We start from the raw sequence: 21,122 nt of genomic DNA, 5'->3' as shown, positions 1-21,122 counted from the left end.
CATTTATTTTTCACAGTAGTTAACTTAAGGCAGCCGAGTTGTTTCGAGCGCTTGACACAGTGCATACAGTGTGATCTCGATATCATAATAGCTTCAATTCGATTCCCGGTGAGGGAAAAATTAAAAAAATGTTTCCGCAATTTTGCATATTTGGCTTTGTTGCGTAATTATAATAATATGATATAATTCGTCTAAACCATTATATTATAATAATATGATATAATTAGTCTAACACTAAGAGTATAGCTACTTTGTCAATTTGCACCACCAAACAAATGTATGTTATTTGCATCAACACAATTTCCTAGGTAATGAAAGGGTTTTATCCATTTATATTAAAAGAATTAAAAAAATGACCTCAAAATTTGATAAAGGACATTTTGTAACCTAGAAAAAAATCCTTGAAATGTACTTTTTTTCTCTCAGTATGTTGGCTTTGAAAGAAAACATATAGTCCCAGACTTACAACTATAGCCATTTATTATTTACTGAGACTACTAAAGTTATAACCCAGTGTTAATGTTATAGTAGTCTCACATATTCAACAATTTACTCCCAACATTGTAGTAAATACTGTGTACAGTAATCCATAGTGTTCCTTGATCTGTTGATCACATACAAGCATCCAAAAAGATTTGTCTTTCTTTCAAAGTATTATTTGCATGAAGTGTATATCAAACAACTTAATTGAATTTAGTATAGAACTTGTTTCATTTGAAGAAAAATGATCTTAGAACTAAGCTTTTATAGTGAATTTATTGAACCTGGGCCTTCGTTTGTCTATATATATATATACATGTATGTCTCTACATTTGTATATACAACACGTCTAAACATCAACCCAACAATGTTAGATCTGTAAATTTGCTTTCACAGTTTTTGGTTCTTCCCTCGCCGGGATTCGAACCCATGCTACTGAGATATTGTGACACCAAATCCCCTGCACTGTAACCGGTGCGCTAGACCACACGACCACCTTGGCTTCATAAAAAATGAAGCTTTCAGTGGCTGGGTGTTACCTTTCCACGTCAGTTTTAATCTAGCGTCGTACTACAGTACATGATATATAAGGCATGAAGATGTTATTCTTACAGATCAGCTAAATTATCTATAATAAAGGATCTTACAATGTAAGATGCAGTCACGGAAAATAATTGTATTTATAAGTACATCTGAGCCAGTGACAACTATACAACAGATTTATCCATCAGATAAACAGCAGTGATGGTGATATATATATAGGTTTGAATGTAGTTTTCAATTTAGACTCGTATATATCATGTATACATATATATACATGTATAAGCCTATTGATATGAATTATACATGTACCTGTTTATACAGCCTAAACGGAAATTCAATTACTATTTATCATGGACATGAATGTTTTACATTAACAGGGTGATGTTATACTCTTAAACATTGAAGATGCTTTTCTGATTTTTACACGTGTGACATTTATGTATACAAACTGAGAAAAAAAGGATAGTCTGACATGTCACCATACAATATCAAGATATATACATGTACAAACAATTTGATTTCTATTTCTATGTCAAAATGAAAAAAAAATATATAAAAAAAGTTTATGTTACTATTGTAGTCATCAAACTTCAGCATTACCATGATTACTACCAAAAAACTTCTGTGTAACTCTCAACAAGATAGAGTAATACTTTAGCAGTAAACCACTGGACTTCTGCATGACCATTGTGGTGCAGAGAACCATTGCAATTCATAGTTAAATAATGACTACATACATGTACATGTAGTTTGTATTTTTTTTAATTGTTTAGATAAATAAAATCTTATCAATGATCATGATGATATGGTATTCCATTTCAAAATGATGACATTTACATACATGTATACATTTGTTTTAAATATGGATGGTAGTTGCTAGTATTCTACTAGTTTTAGTGCAAGTGCACATGTTAGACAAATGTGTGTCATTTGGCTGACCAACCATACCCTACAGAATCTTATTTTAGTATGAACAATGATATAGAGTGTGAAGGTGTTGGATTTCAAGCTTTGGCCAGTGTCAGAAAACCAAATAGTTGAAAATTTGTATTTTTTGGCCATTAATTAATCGTTTTGATAGTATTCTTGTTTGAATAGTGTCATGACATGTAAGGTTCATGTAGCAGCCAGAGTAAAAGCATGTTTTTTTTTCTTATACAATGTATCATTTGCATGTTATTTTTTTTAATTCAGGTATGGTGAAGTTGTGAGCAAGCTGTTGTAAAGTTTATATGACAGTTACATGTACATGTGCAAAAATACAGTATCCATTGAAATGTGTGAAGACTGACCCACTATGGTGTATGTGATGAAATGAGATAATATTTGATATTACTGAAACATGAAATACATGTTATTCCTTTATTCTGACTTATGTAAGAGCCTATTTTACTAGTTTATTAGATAAAAAGCAAATTATATGTAAATAAATATGTTTGAAGTAGTTTAACTTTATTTCGTCTCCAGTGCAAACTGTAAACAAACATAATACCTTCCATACCTGCATAGATGTAGGCATGTTGTTGCATTTCCATTTCAATTTATCTTTCAAATTATTTTTCCAATATTAACCGTATATTTTGTTTGCTTTATTCTTGATTTCAAATAGATATCTTATGTTAAAAACTTAAAAAGAAATTTTATGATTTGAAATAAAAAAAAAAACAAACAGAATAACCTGCATTATATTCATTATTCAAATTCATGCATTTATTCATTTCAGGTACAAGAAAAACATTTTGAAGCTAAGAAGATATTGCTCCTAGATTATATCAATGGCTTATTAGGAAACAAACTTCAACTAAATTGGCTGAAAGTTAAAGATTTTGAAGATTTAAAAAAAGGACCTGACATTCATGGTGATTTATTCATTCAATTAGGTTTCTTTTATCAATAATTATTTTTCTTACGCAGGTATCAATTATTGTCATATAGGGGGAGGTAACTCCACTTAAACAAAATAGTTTTATTTGTCAGATACACACATAAATGATACATAGATGAATTATAAACACTTTTTGGTATAAATGATGGGAGATATTATATTTTTTCTTTGAGTAAACTAGTTTGAATTAATACATGTAAAGTTGATATCATAAATGTGAAATTAAATAGCTTTCAAGATAGAAGGTAAATTGCCTGTAGTTAAACATCTTTCAATCAATAAGTCAAAATGTGTATGTTAATAAATGATTTTAATGATTTGCTATACACATGCATGACATGTATATATTTAAATGAAATTATAAGTATTACATTTATCTACTTTATTTCCAATGACAATTGCAGGCATAGTTCATATTTAAATTATAATATTAACTGGTTATTCTTAATTTCAAATTATTCTGATTATAAATATTTTTAATGTCAGAAATCTTATTGTATTGTTTGTATTCAACAAGATAGTATTTTATATTTTTTTAAGTTATGACAATATTTATATTGATGGACAGTATAACTAATTTTGTGTGTTCTTTAATTTGCAATTAATTGGATGGTAGTGTAATCTTTTATATAAAAAGTATCATATTTTAATTTTATCCTATTTGATCTACATAAAATGTTAAAGTCAATACCTAATTTATGCAACATGTTATTTGTAAATGGAGATTTAACAATAGGGTAGAATGCAGAAAAGACATTCTGCTCTTTTCTGATCTACAGGAAGTAATTCAAACATTTTTAAGTGCAAACATTTTGGATTTGTTTCTTGAACATCCCTGTCAACAAGTTTTTAAATTTATAATTATAGTACAATTTAATAGTTATTACTGATTTACAGTGCTGGGGTGTGGGAAAATGTGTCGTCATTTACCTCATTGGTGACTTTGTATCATTTGTTAGTTCTAAAAACATATTTCAATGAAGTAAATGCATTTGCAAATAAATCTTCTTTGAAAAGTTTTATTTTAATTAAGCTTGATGGTATTGTAATTCATTACTCTATTACACAATTTTATCAACCATTATCTACATAAGATTCAAAATTCAAAACCTCCTTTGTGATGAATAAAAGTATCCCATCTAGAAATAAAACATGTTAACATAACTTTAACAACATAGAAGAATTGATAAAGGACATACTTGACTCTTCTGATCTAGGGGAAGTAACTCAAACATTTTAATTCAATGTAAATTACAAATATATTGAGGACAGTTATGGAATTGTATGTGATTAACATTTTGAGGGTATGTAAATATCTGTGTTGTGCATACTCATAGTATATTTTGACTGTATGTGTCATATACTAGTTATAACAAAAAGATATATCAATGACAGTTAAATTTATTTGCTATGTACATTTATCTGCTTTAAGTTTGCTAGTACAAAATGAATTGTAAGTGATTACTTTGTAAAACATTTTATCTGTCTAGTCTACATAAGATATAAAATTAAGAACCTCATTTATGATAAATACAAGTAGCCTAACTCAAAATAATCCATGTAAACATAGCTTTGGTATCAAGGACATTCTGTACTTCTCTGATCTAGGGGAAGTAACTCCTTTTTTTATAATTGTTTGTTATAACCTAAATAAAATGTTTCAAAATGTTTCCTATTGGTATGGTGAGGTTGTTTTGAATTTTTTATGTCATTGTTTTAATATGATTTTTGTTCATATATCAAATTGTTTTCCCAAAAAGTAAAAATAAGATTTCATTCTACTCACTGAAACAGTCTTATCTTTATTTATCTTCACATTCATTGCATTTGGTTGACTTTTTTTCTCACAATTTTCAAACATTCTTGATATTTCAAATGAAAAGAAGATCTAAGTATAATAAACATGTGAATATTTGTTTTTGCTGAAAGATGATGTAAAGTTAATATCTGATTGACAATATTGGTAATTCAATAAAATATGCTTTTTCACAGGTATTTTTTTTTTTAATGTCCCACTGATTATACAGGATTTTTTTATTTAATGAAAATTAAACTGACTATACTGACAAGGTTATTTCTGATTTTTTTCTTTTAATTGTTTTATTGATGAGTACAAACAGATTTATCAGAATATTCAACTGCCATATCAACCGAATTTATTTAATTATTAAAGAGAGACAACTCAAAAATTCATATATTCTATATTCTGGTTTGTTGATAAAAATTAATTTAATGAAGTTCAAATGAAAAGATGCTGTTTCAGATGAATGGCTTATAATGCAGTCAGATATAGCTGTTATATATATATTCCAAAATGAAGTTATAACTGTTGTGGCTTGTAATTAAATTAGAACTTTACTTTGTTGTTTTATTCTTATTATTTATTCTTATTATTTCTGACAAAGAAAAAAGACACTAGTTGATGTTAATGGCATATTTGTATAAAGAACAGGGCAGATGTGGGGTAAATTTTAGCAAGACAGCAACAATCATATAAAACAATACAAGAACAAAATATAAATTACATGTAGATATTGGAAGAAAACTAACCAAGTACTTGTATTTTAATATAGTACTGCTTTAATTTTATCATTTTGTGTCTGTTTATATGGTTACATTTCAAGACAAGTGGCGGGTAAACTACTTTTGTTCCCTTAAATAACAATATGTTTGCAAGTACAAAACATAATGTGGATTTCAACAGAATATTAAGCAGGCAAAGTAACTTGAATGAAAAAGTATATACATTTTATGGATTCAAACCCATAGTATCTATATTATATACATTATACATAGAAACTTAAGCAAATCAAACAAAATAGATCAAACATTTAATCCTGATTTTAAAAAAAGCGGCTTCAATATTTGAATTCAGTATTTTCTTCTTGAATCCTACTTTTATTCAAATTTCAGATAATATGAAAAAAGAAGATGTGGTTTGATTGCCAATGAGACAACTCTTCACAAGAGACCAAATGACACAGAAATTAACTTCTTTAGTCCCCGTACGGCCTTCAACAATGAGCAAAGTCCAAGTTGTTGTTGAACTAAACATTTATTCCTAAAGGAAGACTTAAATGTTGGACAAAGTGAAGATTAAATGCAGCTCAAATTGTTAAATAGCAATTTAATATTTGCTTAAATTCATTTATTTTGTAAATATGAATTAAAATAAACTTGCTTAAATTCAAACTTAAATGTCTAGTAAAATGAAGATTATTGAAAATTAAACTTTTGAAATATCTATATAATGGTTGATTAAATTTTCTTAAATGTCTTGTATAGTGAAGATTATTTAAAATTAAACTTTCAAAATATCTATATAATGTTTGATTAAATTTTCTTAAATGTCTAGTATAGTGAAGATTATTCAAAATTAAACTTTCAAAATATTTATATAATGTTTGATTAAATTTTCTTAAATGTCTAGTATAGTGAAGATTAAATTAAAATAAATTTTGAAAATAAGTATTTATATTTGCTTAAATGCACATAAATGTTAAGTAAAATGAAGATTAAATTGAACTATTCTTGCTTAAATTAAGAATTTATGCAAATATAAATTCATTTAAACTTACTTAAACATTAAATTTAAGCTAGCATAAAGATTGATTTAAACCACAATTAAATGTAGGAATTTAATTAGTAGCTTAAATTTAAATTAAACCTCAATTAAATGTGAAATTTAAATGATAAATAAACTTAAAGTATACATTTAAAATGGGAATTTATCTGTAGTTTATTTAGGGTATAATTACAAATTAAATATATAGTTTCATGCAGTGGTAAAGCGGACTAAATTAGTACTGTTAATGTATTATTGTATAACTCTTATAACTTTTATGTATTAAAAGTTATACGTTATATCACAATATTTTTATTTGAAATTACTGAATAGTGCCTGTACATGTATTGAACGGATTTAAAAATTGAGGGCCAATTTGAACCCTTCGTAAATAAACATGCATAATGTACTCCTTTGCCGGTGTTGTCATTGATTAATTTATATATTAGTTTTACCGTACCTCTTCTGCCGCCTATGCATGTGTACGTTCAACTCTTCATATTTTTAATCACGAGTACTGACGGACTGGTTACTCTGACGATCCCAGGTTATAATATGACTGGCGTATTATCATTTAAAAAGAATACTTTCGTTATCGTTTGCTGAACGTTCAGTTGCAAATATTTCATGCATATCAGCTCTTTAACAAATTAACAACAGATCTACTTAGAAATTTCTTCAAAGTGCATACAAACCTACGGAAATTGTACATATACACACGATTACAGTGCTTGTGTTACTCGATACAATGGATTAACTTATATTGGTTATCAAATCCTATTTTAATTAATATTATTTAGGCATATATCACATACCTTAACATTGGCGGATCCAGAGGGGGTGGGGGGGGGGGGTCCGAGGGTTGGACCCCCTTTATAGCTTTTTGAGCTTTTCTTATCACTTTGCGTCCGTCGTCGTCCGTCGTCGTTAACTTTTACAAAAATCTTCTCCTCTGAAACTACTAGGCCAAATTAAACCAAACTTGTCCACAATCATCATTGGGGTATCTAGTTTAAAAAATGTGTCCGGTGACCCGACCAACCAACCAAGATGGCCGCCATGGCTAAAAATAGAACATATGGGGTAAAATGCAGTTTTTGGCTTATAACTAAAAAACCAAAGCATTTAGAGCAAATCTGACACGGGGATAAAATTAATTATCAGGTCAAGATCTATCTGCCCTGGAATCGGACAACCCGTTGTTGGGTTGCTGCCCCTGAATGGGTAATTTTAAGGAAATTTTGCTGGTTTTGGTTATTATCTTGAATATTATTATAGATAGAGATAAACTGTAAACAGCAATAATGTTCAGCAAAGTCAGGTTTACAAATAAGTCAATATGACCAAAATGGTCAGTTGACCTCTTTAGGAGTTATTGCCCTTTATAGTCAATTTTTAACCATTTTCCGTAAATCTTAGTAATCTTTTACAAAAATCTTCTCCTCTGAAACCAGTGGGCCAAATTAATCCAAACTTGGTCACACTCATCTTTGGGGTATCTTGTTCAAAACATGTGTCGGTGACCCGCCCAACCAACCAAGATGGCTGCCATGGCTAAAAATAGAACATAGGGAGTAAAATGCAGTTTTTGGCTTATAACTAAAAAAATCAAAGCATTTAGAGCAAATCTGACGGGGGTAAATTGTTTATTAGGTCAAGATCTATATGCCCTGAAATTTTCAGACAACTGGTTGTTGGGTTGCTGCCCCTGAATCGGTAATTTTAAGGAAATTTTGCCGTTTTTTGTTATTTTCTTGAATATTATTAAAGACAGAGATAAACTGTGTACAGCAATAATGTAAAGCAAAGTACGACCTAAAAATAAGTCAACATTACCAAAATGGTCAATTGACCCCCTAAGGAGTTATTGTCCTTTATAGTCAATTTTTAACAATTTTCATAAAATTAGTAAATTTTTACTAACATTTTCCACTGAAACTACTGGGCCAAGTTCATTATAGATAAGGATAATTGTAAGCAGCAAGAATGTTCAGTAAAGTAAGATGTACAAAAACATCACCATCACCAAAATACAATTTTGTCATGAATCCATCTGCTTCTTTTGTTTAATATTCACATAGACCAAGGTGAGCGACACATGCTCCTTTAGAGCCTCTAGTTTTTTTGACGATCAATGCATTGAATTGGAGCATATAGTTGGAACCCCCCTTTACTCTGGGTTGGGGACCTCCCCTTATTAGAATGGCCGGATCCGCCCCTGCTTAAACACAAGTTCAGCCTCGTGGATGCAACACAAAAAGAAGCATTACACGTAAGAACATACAATGGTGATTCAATGACTGATAGTTCAAAGCTGAGCAGATAAGCAAAATAAATACACAATTTATGCACGCACGTAGGTTGATATAGAATAATGATAAACAGAAATTAATTTAGAAAAATGGACACATTATTTTTTCTAAATAAAGGAAAATCTTCAGTGGCGGATCCAAAAGGGGGAGGGGGGGTCCTTGGGTTTGATCAATGCATTTGAATGGGGACATATAGTTGGACCCCCCACTTTTGTCCTGGGTTGGAAATCCCCTTTTTAAAATGGCTGAATCCGCCCCTGATCTTCTTCACATATCAAAGAATTATAAAGAAAACGATATATTCCTGACTCTAGTGCATTGATAATTTAGCTATAAGCAACGCTATACTATTAAACCAACACCATGCATTAAATAGAACGAGCCAATTCCATGCATTTATTAAGCTTTTGAAAAATGACAATTGTTTTTAAGTAGAACATGTTTGGGTTCTAAAATCATTTTGCAACGCATTCCATAGAATCATCGGAATGCAGAAAATATCTGAATGATCCCGAATTCAACACATACATTCAATCTGATTAAAATACAGATCATTTGTCAAAGCTATCTCTGCTAATTCTAGTTTAGTGTTATAGTGGTTTTCTTTTTTATGTATTTTAAAACAATTTAATGGTTTTGGTAAGCTGTGTGTTGTTTGTCTTTTTGTATGTACAGTTTGCTGCATTTTCGTTTGGTTAGGATTTTTTGTTGATGGAATAATCATTTTTACCAGTTGATAAAAAGCTTTTATTTTCACACTTTTATAAACAGTTATTTCCTGAACTGTCCTTTTTGGTGGATAGAGTTTTCATTTTTGTCTTACCGTAAGAGAAGTTATTTCCAGGGCAGGATATTCATATACAAAACCATAAATTCTCCCCAGCCTCCATTTTATAGTTTCCACATTTTAATCTTAATTATGTGTGTTATGCCTGTTGTTAAAAAGCTGTTGTTTTTGTACACAGCTATTCTTTTAAAGTTCCCTGTTAATAACTAATGCATGTTGTATGCTTTTTTTTCTTTGGAGACTGAATATTTATTTTTTTGTAATATTTCACTTAAATAGCAAGAAATTTTAACACATGAGAGTACTCACAAGCTCAAAGGTGCATGTACAGCTTCCAATAAAGGGACTTGGCTGCATATTTACATTACTGCACAGAAAAATGTATAACTTTTGTGTGAGATAGTTGTCATACCTCTCAGGGGAGGGATTGAGGTCAATTTTCTATACCATTGGGAACCATTAGACAATATGACGAACACTGAAATAAATCTATCACATCTATTAAAGAAATCCTCAAGACAACAAAGCAGTTGTTAAAGGGGGGGACAGGCCCCCCTGTATCCCCTATCGATACATATACAAGCACAAAAGACAATCTGATTGACAAAAAATTGCTAGGGACAGGGCCTCAGAATAGTATTCAAAATGATATTTTGTACTGATAGTTATGCAACTTTATAAAAAAATATTTTACTCTATCACAATTGATTCCTATTGAACTAAATTAACTAATAAAACTTAAGTAGAAAACAAAACCCATTTTTTGTTGATATTGCTAACTACACTGCCAGAAAAGCATTTTTTCACCTATGTCTTGCATTCTGCCACATAAGTGACAGTCCGTCGGAAGGGGACGATAAATGGCTGACCAGTGTTAAGACAGTCATATCTCTTTCACGTAAAAGACTCCCTTGTAGTTTTTTCTCGAAAAAGAGCAGGCTAATGCCTCTACAGCACATGCACCCACAAAATGGAGAAGGATTAATATAAGTTGCAATAACTTGTTTCCCAATCCACTATAAATAAAAATGTTTAATCTAAACTAAGTGACAGGCCAGCAAAAGCTATGGATTTTTTTTTAAATTACCACATATGTATTAGGTATTTCACTCACCAATTAGACAATGAATAGAGATTTACAGTTATAATATACTCCTCATCAGTTTGGATTAAATATCAAAATAACTCAATTCTTCACCATTTATTGATTAGTCAACATAAAAGTGTTGCAATAAATAAGCATTGTACATTTTTTTACAAACAATACTGTGTTTATATACACGATCAATTTATGTGTGCCCATTCTAGCTGTAGTGAAGTAAAACAATATGGCATTCTCAGAACACAAGTTGGAATGTATATTTATTCTAATGGGCTTATCATATCAATGAATAAGTATTCAATTCACAAAAACTTCTCTTTTACATAATTCTAGTTACTCTTGGACTGTGGATACAATACATATTAAGTAATTAACAGTAATATTACAGCTTTTAGTTAAAATTCACATACATGTATATACAGAGAATTCATAGAAAGTACATATATAACATGTATCTAATTCAAAAAATGGTACATAAGTAAAGTATGCATGAACTTCATAAAAGTAATGCACAATCCCAACTTTATGCATCCGAAATGGACAAAAATGATGCAAAAAGTCGAACGATCAGCATAATATGTTAAAAACTTCACAATACAGCAATAAAGAGAGCAATATAAATTTTTTAATTACAAATAGAATAATTTACAATTTTTATGTACAAAACATAAAATAGTATAATAAGTTAAAAATACTGTTATTTTAAAAGTAGAGACATAATTTTGGTTGGTACATAAAATAATAACATTGTGAACAAATCTATCACGTCTGAGATGTTTTAGTTATCACAGGTGGCCTCAATTTTAGAAATAATATCTTTAGTTACAAGCAGGTTCATATACACCATGTCCAAAGTCTCCCTGTCTGGCTATTTGGTCTGACTGGTAATTTCCATAGGCTGAACGTCTAGCTCCAGCTGATCTGAATGTCTGTAGAGATGGTTTTGCCTATAAAAAACAGTAAATATAAAATTAAAATTGTATCTTACAAATTAATTGAGACGCAAATGTATTTAATGTCTTCTTAAATAAACAAAGAAAGACAATTTAAAATTGATCTTCAGTCATTATGATTTAAGGCAGTCCATATCTTTCCACTTTATATATGTAGTAAATGAATACCATCATCTCTAACTGAGAATGACTTTTTTGACTCAGAAATGTGTTGTGGACAATAAAACTGATAACCTTCATGTAGGTTTATCTTACAATTACTACTTAAGTGCCATTATGGGAAAATTTGTATCTAAAAAAGGAAACTCGTAACTTATTAGACATACCACAAATAACACTTGTTAGGTTTTTTTTTCATTGTATCTGATACATTTTTACTAACTGGGTGATAAGTTCTATTCAGACAAAAAATAACAGTTTTTTCTGAAACAGTTTTTATAGTTCATCATTTACTGCTAGACGTTTATTTCCAAATTTTTAGCGGTTGGAAAAATTATAGTGATTGACATACTTGGGAAGGATAGCTACGGATGATTCCGACAACAAATGTAGGCGTGTTATACACCATTGTAAAGATAATTCAATTTATATTTACGATATAACAAGTTTTAGTGGGGTTGACAGCCTAGAAAGCGGCATATATAACAGAATTTCGTCACCGCCTGACATTTTTCTGAAATGCAAGTTAAGTACCTTGTGCTATATTAAGGTATATAAGAAATTTTTTCTGAGACAAGTGCCTGTGGATGCATGGGAAATAAATTAGACTCATTATAAAACTTGATACCCAATTTCACGATTTGTACGTCGACAATTGCATGGGACAGACAAAAAGACATATGGACGGAGCCGAGGGGCAATTAACATTTAGATCCAGAAATTTTCATAAGGGTGGTCCCACTGACTGCCTAAGAGAGGGTCTGCTCCATTAATGATTTAGTGATTCCCTAAATAATTAGCCAAACTATCAACAAAATAGGGGGGGGGGGAAGAGGAATGGTCCCTGGAAAACTCTCTTAATCCGTTGCTGATTGATTAACTATTTGGTCAATTAACATACATTATCCTTGAATCTTGGAAGCTGCCACAGAGGAGCGTCTTCTACAGGATTTTGATACGTTCTTAGTAAAGAAGCTCTGGTTTCATATACACAATTTGGATTTCTCCTGAGCTGTAATTAGAACACAAAAGTTTAAGTAAAAGGGAAAATCAAGAATGATAACAAATGAAATATAATACATAAATATAAAACAAAATGCAGGATATTATATAAGATAGTCACTTGCTATGTATATACTGAATGCACTAATAAATGACACGTTTAGTGACTGCTCAGTGTCAGTTCGTGTATAAATATACTTCACTATTTTAATTTTGTACTTTTTTTGTATGTCATGATCATGTTTCCCTTTTTTAAAGTCTTTAACTTTAAACTTTTTGTTTTAATTGGGAGACATCCTTTCTTCAGAACATTATTGTCAGGATGTTTACTGTATCTTCTTAGTTCAAATTTCAATTTCTCTTGTTTTGTTCAATGTATTTTGATTAACATTAATATATATTTGAACTCTAACTTTTCCTCTTCATTTTCTGTCCAAAAACTATTTTTTTCAATAACATTTTCAGAAAACGTACTTTAAGGTTAAGCAAGTATCCTTTACTGTTTTTAAAAGGAAGAAAAAATGTAGATTTTTAACATCTAGACAGAAAGACATATAAAAGTATGATCAGGGTTCAGAAACAAAGGAATTGTAAGGGTAAATCTATATAGATATTCAGCTACAAATTAAAGCAGCTAGATCATGCATTTTTTCTTGACTGAGTGAATCTAATTATAATCATAGAAGAATTTACCAGAAAAACAGAATATTTAACAATTTTGTCTGGACTTCTAAAAAAATATATACATGTATTCAATATTATAAATTTTCTTGTATATATGTTCTACTGGTCTTCTTATGAATAGTGCAGTACAACTGTACAGTTGAACCCATGCACTGATTTATTTATAATAGAAATCATTCAAGGATATTTTACATGCTAGTTCAAATGGTTTATTATTATATGTACTGCTTTTCCCTTGTAAAACAGGGACTCAAATTCTCAGTAAATTGTGGGTAGCACAAATACCAAGTCAAGTTGATTATGTATCAACGTAAAAGCTGGTTTGAAATGTGCAGATAAGCAGTCAGATATGAGTAGATAAATTTTAGTCATTTGGACTTTTTGTATTTTTTTTTGGCAGTTCTATCAAATTTATTTCATTTTTTATCCTTTTTTTTTTTACAGTAGGTTGTAATGTATTCTATAAAAAATAAGTGTTTTTAAGCCGACCTCTGTCCATTGAAAGCATGCAATTGGACACTTGCTTTAATAAAAAAAAAGTTCATGCATCCAGGGAATTGAGAGATGTAGAGTCTCTTTACATGTTAAGAAATCATGGAGCAATTTTTTTTTCACTCAATAAAAAATCTTAATATTTCATACAATTGTGTGAAGATCGATCTTCATAAAAATCAAAGTAGAAATATAAATTGAACATTTTGTTTGGAAGAGATATGTGCTTTTGTATGAAATAAAAAAAAATGTTATTAAGTTTTTTGCCTCATGATTATACATTTTAATACTGTGGATTCAATTATTTTTGATGGTACCAATTTTTCATGCATTTAGGAAACTTGCATTTTCATGGTTACTTGATTTTGTGATTATTCCAAAGTCTGCATACAATATTTAAAAAAATTTGTAATAAGTTGAATATTTAAATTTGTTGTTTTAACTTTTCCAACGAAATATAAGAAAAATTGGTACCCAACGAACAATAATAAATCCACAGTATGAAATATACCTAAGGTACATATTTATGCAATACACAATAATAATTCATGCATTTATAGGCATTCTAGATTTGCCAAGTCTTATTATTTGTGCAATTTATCACATTACCCTCAATTCTTTCAAATGTTGTCTTTTCTGTTAAAGTTATTTAAAAAAAAATATATAAGTAATTTGTGAAGAATTCACTACAAATATACACTATTTCAAGTTCTACAAACATAAATAATTACAAAATGTGATGATAAGTTAAAAAAACATAGTGAACGAATTTATACATGTGCAAAAGTATAATGAACCAAAAGAGTTCATCTCTTTTAATTATATGTATACCACAAACAAACACAGGGAAGAGATTCAAACAGTTTAAGATGTACAAACAAGGTGGAGGTAATTAATTTTGAAAGTTATGGATTTAAGCTCAGTAAAGAGTTGTCTCCCCTCAAGCTGAAAAAACCCTTTCTGTCTATTTTTTTTCTCCTTTACTGCAGAAAGGAAAAATCAATTGTATGATAAAAAGAAAAGAAAAAAACTTCAAATTGAATTGCGTAAATCTGGTCATTTTGTGAAAATAAAGAAATCCCCTGACATCTTGTTCTGAACATTTAATTTCTTAACAAATGATGTCTGTGTTTGATATAGAGAACAAGATCCACTTGAGCAAACATCAACACCATATTTTTCTTTGTAATTTAACTTGAGGATAAAATTTTCAATAATTTTTTGAATTTGAAATCCTTGATTCCTAGATGTAGTCTAATTAGGATTTTGTTATTTCAAGGAGATAAAATCACTCTGAATAAAATGAATTTTCCCGATACTACTGAAACGTAAAATATTTTTTGAGAACTCTTGTAAAATATGGTCAACCCAAAAAGCAATTAATCCCTCATAAAAGCTACCAAATCATCCTGTCAAAGCCAACAAAGCACCATTCAAAATTCTATGAAAGCCTGAACTAAAGCAAAGGAAAGATCACCCTAGTTCCACCTTATATTTATTGATTCAGGTATATATAGCCAATTACCTGTTACCTCTGTTAATATGTTAATTGCAAAAAAGTAAGGTAAAATCTTAGAATTTATGCTGAAATGAAGTGCATATTTAAATAGTCCAAAAAGTGAAGTTTTAGGATTTTGGAAAATTTGATATCTAATTGAAAATATCTTACTGAAGAAAAAAAATCAAAATGGTAACTATACAGCATTTTAGGCTTGAATGATAATACAAATAAAATAGTAAGTGATGATCATTTTCATACATTTATGTCCCATACACAATGTACATGCAAGTTTGGATTGAAAAAAAAATGGGTTTATTAAAATCTGAATTTTATGAGGATTTTGACATTTAATTCCTAGATTTTCATCACAACATTTATTTATTTAAATTTTCACTGTAAAGTTCTGTAAAATATAAATTTTTGGATTTGATATTAAACCATTTATCTGCAAGGACAGTCTATTCCCTACACAATCTGTTAGTTTTTATCTCTTCTGATGTGCAATTAAAAGCCTACTCTGAGATATGTTTTGATTGAAGATGTCTTCCTGAGTGTTGATGTCATTCAAATATGTTATCAAGAATAATTGACATGTTTATGACAAAAAAAATCACATTTTTGCAATGAAGTGGCCACATTATCTCACAATTTCACTAAAATGTATAGTTTTAAAAATATTCTAAATTTTAAACTTTTTAGATTTGAAGTAATTTTAAAATAATTTTAAATTTCAAACATTCAATACTAAAAATATTATCCCTTACCTAAAAAGAGGAGTAAAAATGACCATAGATGAGAATGAAGATCTAGAAATTAAATTAATAAAAAAAGTTTAATGACTTTCACATTAAATTAAATTATAATTAGAAAATTTGCTGTAAGTCACCATTATGATGTTCTACACTATTAAGGCTGAAATTGACGTACAAAGGGAACACATGTTCATCACATCTGTGATGTATTAACACTCACTGTTCCAGAACTGCATCCACTCTGAACATAAGAACATTAGATATATGTGTATAAATTCCATCAAACAAAATCATGATAAAAGCAATTATTTTTTTTTACCATACCTGATAACCACCTTCTTCCTGCTAAAAACCTTGTCTTATAATTAATTTGAAAACTTAAGATTTAGGGTCCATAGTATTGACCCGGTTCTAAATTTCCTCAACACTACATATTGTAGCTTTTAACAAACATTTATATCTGTTGACATTTTATCAGAAGCAAAAAATTGAAAAATTAAAATTTTATAAATTACTGTCAATTTAAAAAAAATTATATATACATGTATTCTGCTGATGATAAATATGTTTGGGTAACCTAGTATAAATCAAATTGGGCATATAAATTCACACAATAACAGTTGTACACTAATTATAAACATAACAACATTTTTTTATTTCTGCTTTTTCTGTAATTTTCAAAATCTTTAGCCAATATTTTTTGTGTATTATATACCTTTGATTCTTCTTGTCTTTTTGAGACTTCTAGTTTACGCCTGTCTTGTAACCATTTATCCTGGTATTTGTGTTCTAATAAATCAAAAATTGGTGTTGAAGGTCTGAAAAAATAATAAAGCCATAAAACATAATGTATCTGATACAGTAACTCTTTTCATCAGACAGGGACAGCATTAAAGTGTACTTTAAATTTATTGCTCATACTGCTGTTAATTAACAGGTTTTATACAGAACAAGCATACAAAGTCATGAAAGTCAATTTGACATATATAATTATTAAAGCTAATTTCTTTAAGAGTTAGAATAAATTTCAATGATAACAAGTTAATAGGAAAACAGTCTCAAATTTCATAACTTTAACATTTTAAAATTTTATACCTTGTTGAAATACCAAACACCATAGAAGGAGGTATCCGTCTTGTTCTCGTTCTTGTTTTCTCATCACCAGCTGTTTTCCGTCTGACATCATGGGTAGCTCTGAATTCATAATTTTCGTTGGCTGTAACCAAACCAGTTTGAACAGCAGCTCTGTTCAGAGCCATGAAATCTCTCTCTGAGTTTTTAACTTTACTTTTAAATGGTAGTGTTGTTGTTGAAAGATTTCTTGGCCATCCATGTAAAGCTATACAAAATAAAATATTACATCAAATACATGTATATTACCAATATAAGTCATATATTTACACAAAACCAAGATAATAATCACTGAATAGAAAATATATTATGAAACAACTTCATGTCAAAGTTGAACTAGGTCGCAAAACTTTTAAAAAGTTTTCAAACAATTAAATTTTTCTAAAAATACTTTTTGATTTACATTTTCGGAAATCAATGATCTTAAATTTAAATAAAACATCCAATTTGACAAATGCATGAAGATATAATTTTTTTTATGAAAAACAGCAATAAATGAATAGTTTCTTAACTTGCAAAGTTCTTAAAATGTGACAGCATTAAATTCTGTTATTTATATCTCACCCCTCTCCTTTCTTCAAATCATGACATACATGTACTGTGATTAGACTGTGCCTATATTTAGACCGTTGGTTTTCCCGTTTGAATGGTGTCACACTTGTAATTTTTGGGGCCCTTTATAGCTTGCTGTTCGGTGTGAGACAATGGTACGTGTTAAAGGCCTATAATCGTTTACTTTTATAAATTGTTACTTGGATGGAAAGTTGTCTCATTGACACTCACACCACATCTTCCTATCTTTATATGTAACCACTAGAATGTTAAGTACAAAAATGTAATCAGTCAGATTACACTTCCCTGACTTTTCTCATTTACTTTTTTCAAAATTTTATTGTGATGTAATGTACATGTATGTAAAATTGTCTTTCTGTTCTATTATTTGCTTAAATAAAAATTTCTATTAACATGCATGTCAATTAACAGTTAAAGTACTGTACTTTTTAATTTTGAAAAGTTCTTTCTTAATTTTATAACTCAACCACATGAAATATAACAAGAGGCTGTCACAACGACAGCAAACCGGATTTATTAACATTTATTTGTGTCCTGGCAATATCACAAGAACCATTACTGATGAATGTGAAAGTTAAAATCGTCAATATCAAATTTGACCTCCATTTTGTCATCAGTATCAACATATTAAAATTTGAAAAGCTTAGATTGAATGGTTAATGAGTAAATGCAACAACGTGAATGGAAACGCCATTTTACGATCTTTCAAGAACCATAACTCCTGAACGGTAAAAGTCAAAATCGTCATTATTGAACTTGACCTCTATTTTGTCATCAGTAACAACATATAAAAATTTCAAAAGCTTTGGTTGAATGGTTCATGAGAAAATGCACGGACACGACTCGAAACACCATTTTTCAATCTTTCAAGAACCATAACTCCTGAACGGTAACAATCAAAATCGCCATTATTGAACTTGACCTTCATTTAGTTGTCAGTAACAACATATTAAAATTTTAAAAGCTTTGGTTGAACGGTTCATGAGTTAATGCACGGACACGACTGGAAACTCCATTTTTCAATCTTTCAAGAACCATAACTCCTGAACGGTAAAAGTCAAAATCGCCATTATTGAACTTGACCTTCATTTAGTTGTCAGTAACAACATATTGAAATTTTAAAAGCTTTGGTTGAACGGTTCATGAGTTAATGCACGAACACGACTGGAAACTCCATTTTTCAATCTTTCAAGAACCATAACTCCTGAACGGTAAAAGTCAAAATCGCCATTATTGAACTTGACCTTCATTTAGTTGTCAGTAACAACATATTGAAATTTTAAAAGCTTCGGTTGAACGGTTCATGAGTTAATGCACGGACAACATTTGATTCCCGCCCGCCATCCCCAAATCAATAACCGACATTTTTGTCACAAAAATCCGGTTAAAAATGAGGTGCTGAAAATGAAGATTAAACCGTCAATAAAAGTACATGTATATAATTAGTTAGTAATATAAATGTAATTACCGTCATCAGCCCCACCAAATCTCTCTTCATTTGGTCTACCATACACAAAACTTCCATCTTTTGGGACCTGAGTATATGCCCTGTTCTTTGGTCTTCCAAGTTCATTCTGAAAGTTAATATAAAACTCATTCAATATTAGTAGTTCATAATTTTAATGTTCAAAAGTAGTTAGTTTAGCACGATAATTCTTTAAAATAAATTGCTGCATATCAAGGGGAGAGGCTATTAAAGATTGCATTACATTTAGCTTGCATTTATACAAATGTAATATTCCATGATTCATTTACCATGTAAGCTAACCCATACTACCTTTACACTAATTAAAGTCTCAATATACAAATGTACATTGCATTTTGTACTCAAGTATACAATTATGATTTGGTATTATCATCTGTTTTGAATACTGGATGAAAAAAGACTGAAAACTTAAATATTAGTACAAAACTCAAGTGTTTGTTGTGAATTGTTAGTAATATTTACCATGTTTACATTGAAATTTTACAGTTGAAATACTTCATTTGTGCACTAAATATAAACATTTATCCACTTCAAATCCCTTTAATGTCTCAAATAATAATTCCATCATGATTTCAATAGATTAGTAAATGCTTACACAAGAATCATAATAAATAACTCCTCCTTATATCAGGTTGGCAACAACCCTTCAATGTAATCATTGTAATGACTATGCCTTTTAGTTTTATGAGTGGTGTATTTTAAAAACGATAAAAAATATTTTTTTGAAGGAAAAAAACCCTTTATAGTTCAAAAGAGCAAATATCTATAGATATTACTTGAAGAAACGTTCCTCAAAGAACTATACCTCTATCTTGTTTTTTATGGTCAAAACATGTCCAAGAATTTTTTAAATATTCCCAGACTTGTATCTTCTCTCAATTAATAAAAATATGTACATGTGGACCCCTCTTTTAGAAAAGTTGTTCCACATGTTCCAAATATAATATTTTTTTCCCTTTTTAAGTTAAAAATTTAACTTTTTATTTTATTTACAACAGTAACATGAGTAAAATGACCCCTTGTCTAAGGGATATTCCTCATTGGGGGCTGTTCCCAACCTGTATATGCCTACCTAAAATTGACTATAAGTAGGGTTAGAACTTAGGAATCAAATAACATGTACCTATTGCATTTACATGTAGATTATTTTTACTAAGATTAGTAATGTTTTAAGGGACCTCTCCATGAAAAATAGACAGACAGCCTGCAGAGACCTGTAAATTTGGACTGGCCAACCTACATTGTTGTACATGTACATGTCTGCCCAGTATTTTCTTTTTCTTTTTATCATATCATTATTTTTTGTTTGTGCTGTAGATCAACAGCTGTGAAGTGAACAACATATGTGAGCGTGAAATACACGAGTATGTTGATTTTTATCTGTAAACCGTGGAATTAACTGATAAAGTAAATTTTAGAGCACTCGTTCACACTCACCCTCAATAACAATTCATTATACAGCATTGATTCTCTATGATTGCCGAGTTCACCAGCTGCTGTAAGGTTAAACGGATTTGAAAATGAAGTCGCCATTCTTTAAAATTTGTTCTTATCTTTTAAACTTGTATTTAAATCACTCTACTCTACAGTTGTTAACAAGCTAGCAGCCATGCAAATCAAATCGTCATAGTGACAGCAAGCAAACATTACTTCCGGTAGAACGACACCTATAAACAGACAAACAAAGGGAGTTAATATTCTCCCGCTAAAAAATA

The 21,122-nt window shown here is 29.7% G+C and overlaps 1 protein-coding gene and 1 long non-coding RNA gene across 4 annotated transcripts; one reads left to right on the top strand and one right to left on the bottom strand.

Annotated features, from left to right (window-relative positions):
• Nucleotides 1–272: 272 nt before the first annotated feature.
• Nucleotides 273–5,266, top strand: LOC139512320 (uncharacterized). Its single transcript, XR_011662244.1, has 3 exons — nucleotides 273–308; nucleotides 2,218–2,399; nucleotides 2,747–5,266. It is a non-coding gene; the product is annotated as an uncharacterized lncRNA (long non-coding RNA).
• Nucleotides 5,267–10,758: 5,492 nt separating this feature from the next.
• LOC139512319 (cilia- and flagella-associated protein 77-like) lies at nucleotides 10,759–21,074 on the bottom strand. 3 transcript variants are annotated; one of them, XM_071299832.1, is made up of 7 exons: nucleotides 20,845–21,048; nucleotides 19,390–19,495; nucleotides 17,313–17,556; nucleotides 16,933–17,035; nucleotides 16,542–16,562; nucleotides 12,688–12,798; nucleotides 10,759–11,621 (listed from the first exon to the last, which is right to left on the bottom strand). In XM_071299832.1, exons 1-7 carry the CDS (start codon nucleotides 20,938–20,940, stop codon nucleotides 11,493–11,495), a joined length of 810 nt encoding a protein of 269 aa, XP_071155933.1. In that variant the 5' UTR covers nucleotides 20,941–21,048; the 3' UTR covers nucleotides 10,759–11,492. The 3 variants fall into 3 exon arrangements, with proteins under 3 accessions (XP_071155933.1, XP_071155931.1, XP_071155934.1); XM_071299830.1 differs by lacking the exon at nucleotides 16,542–16,562 and adding an exon at nucleotides 16,438–16,458; XM_071299833.1 differs by lacking the exon at nucleotides 16,542–16,562 and having other exon boundaries at nucleotides 20,845–21,074.
• Between the last annotated feature and the right edge of the window lie 48 nt (nucleotides 21,075–21,122).

Source organism: Mytilus edulis, chromosome 2, assembly GCF_963676685.1.
Source record: "Mytilus edulis chromosome 2, xbMytEdul2.2, whole genome shotgun sequence".
NCBI lineage: Eukaryota > Metazoa > Mollusca > Bivalvia > Mytilida > Mytilidae > Mytilus > Mytilus edulis.
Note: the sequence above shows the minus strand (reverse complement) of the source record. Positions and strands in the feature narration are given on the sequence as shown.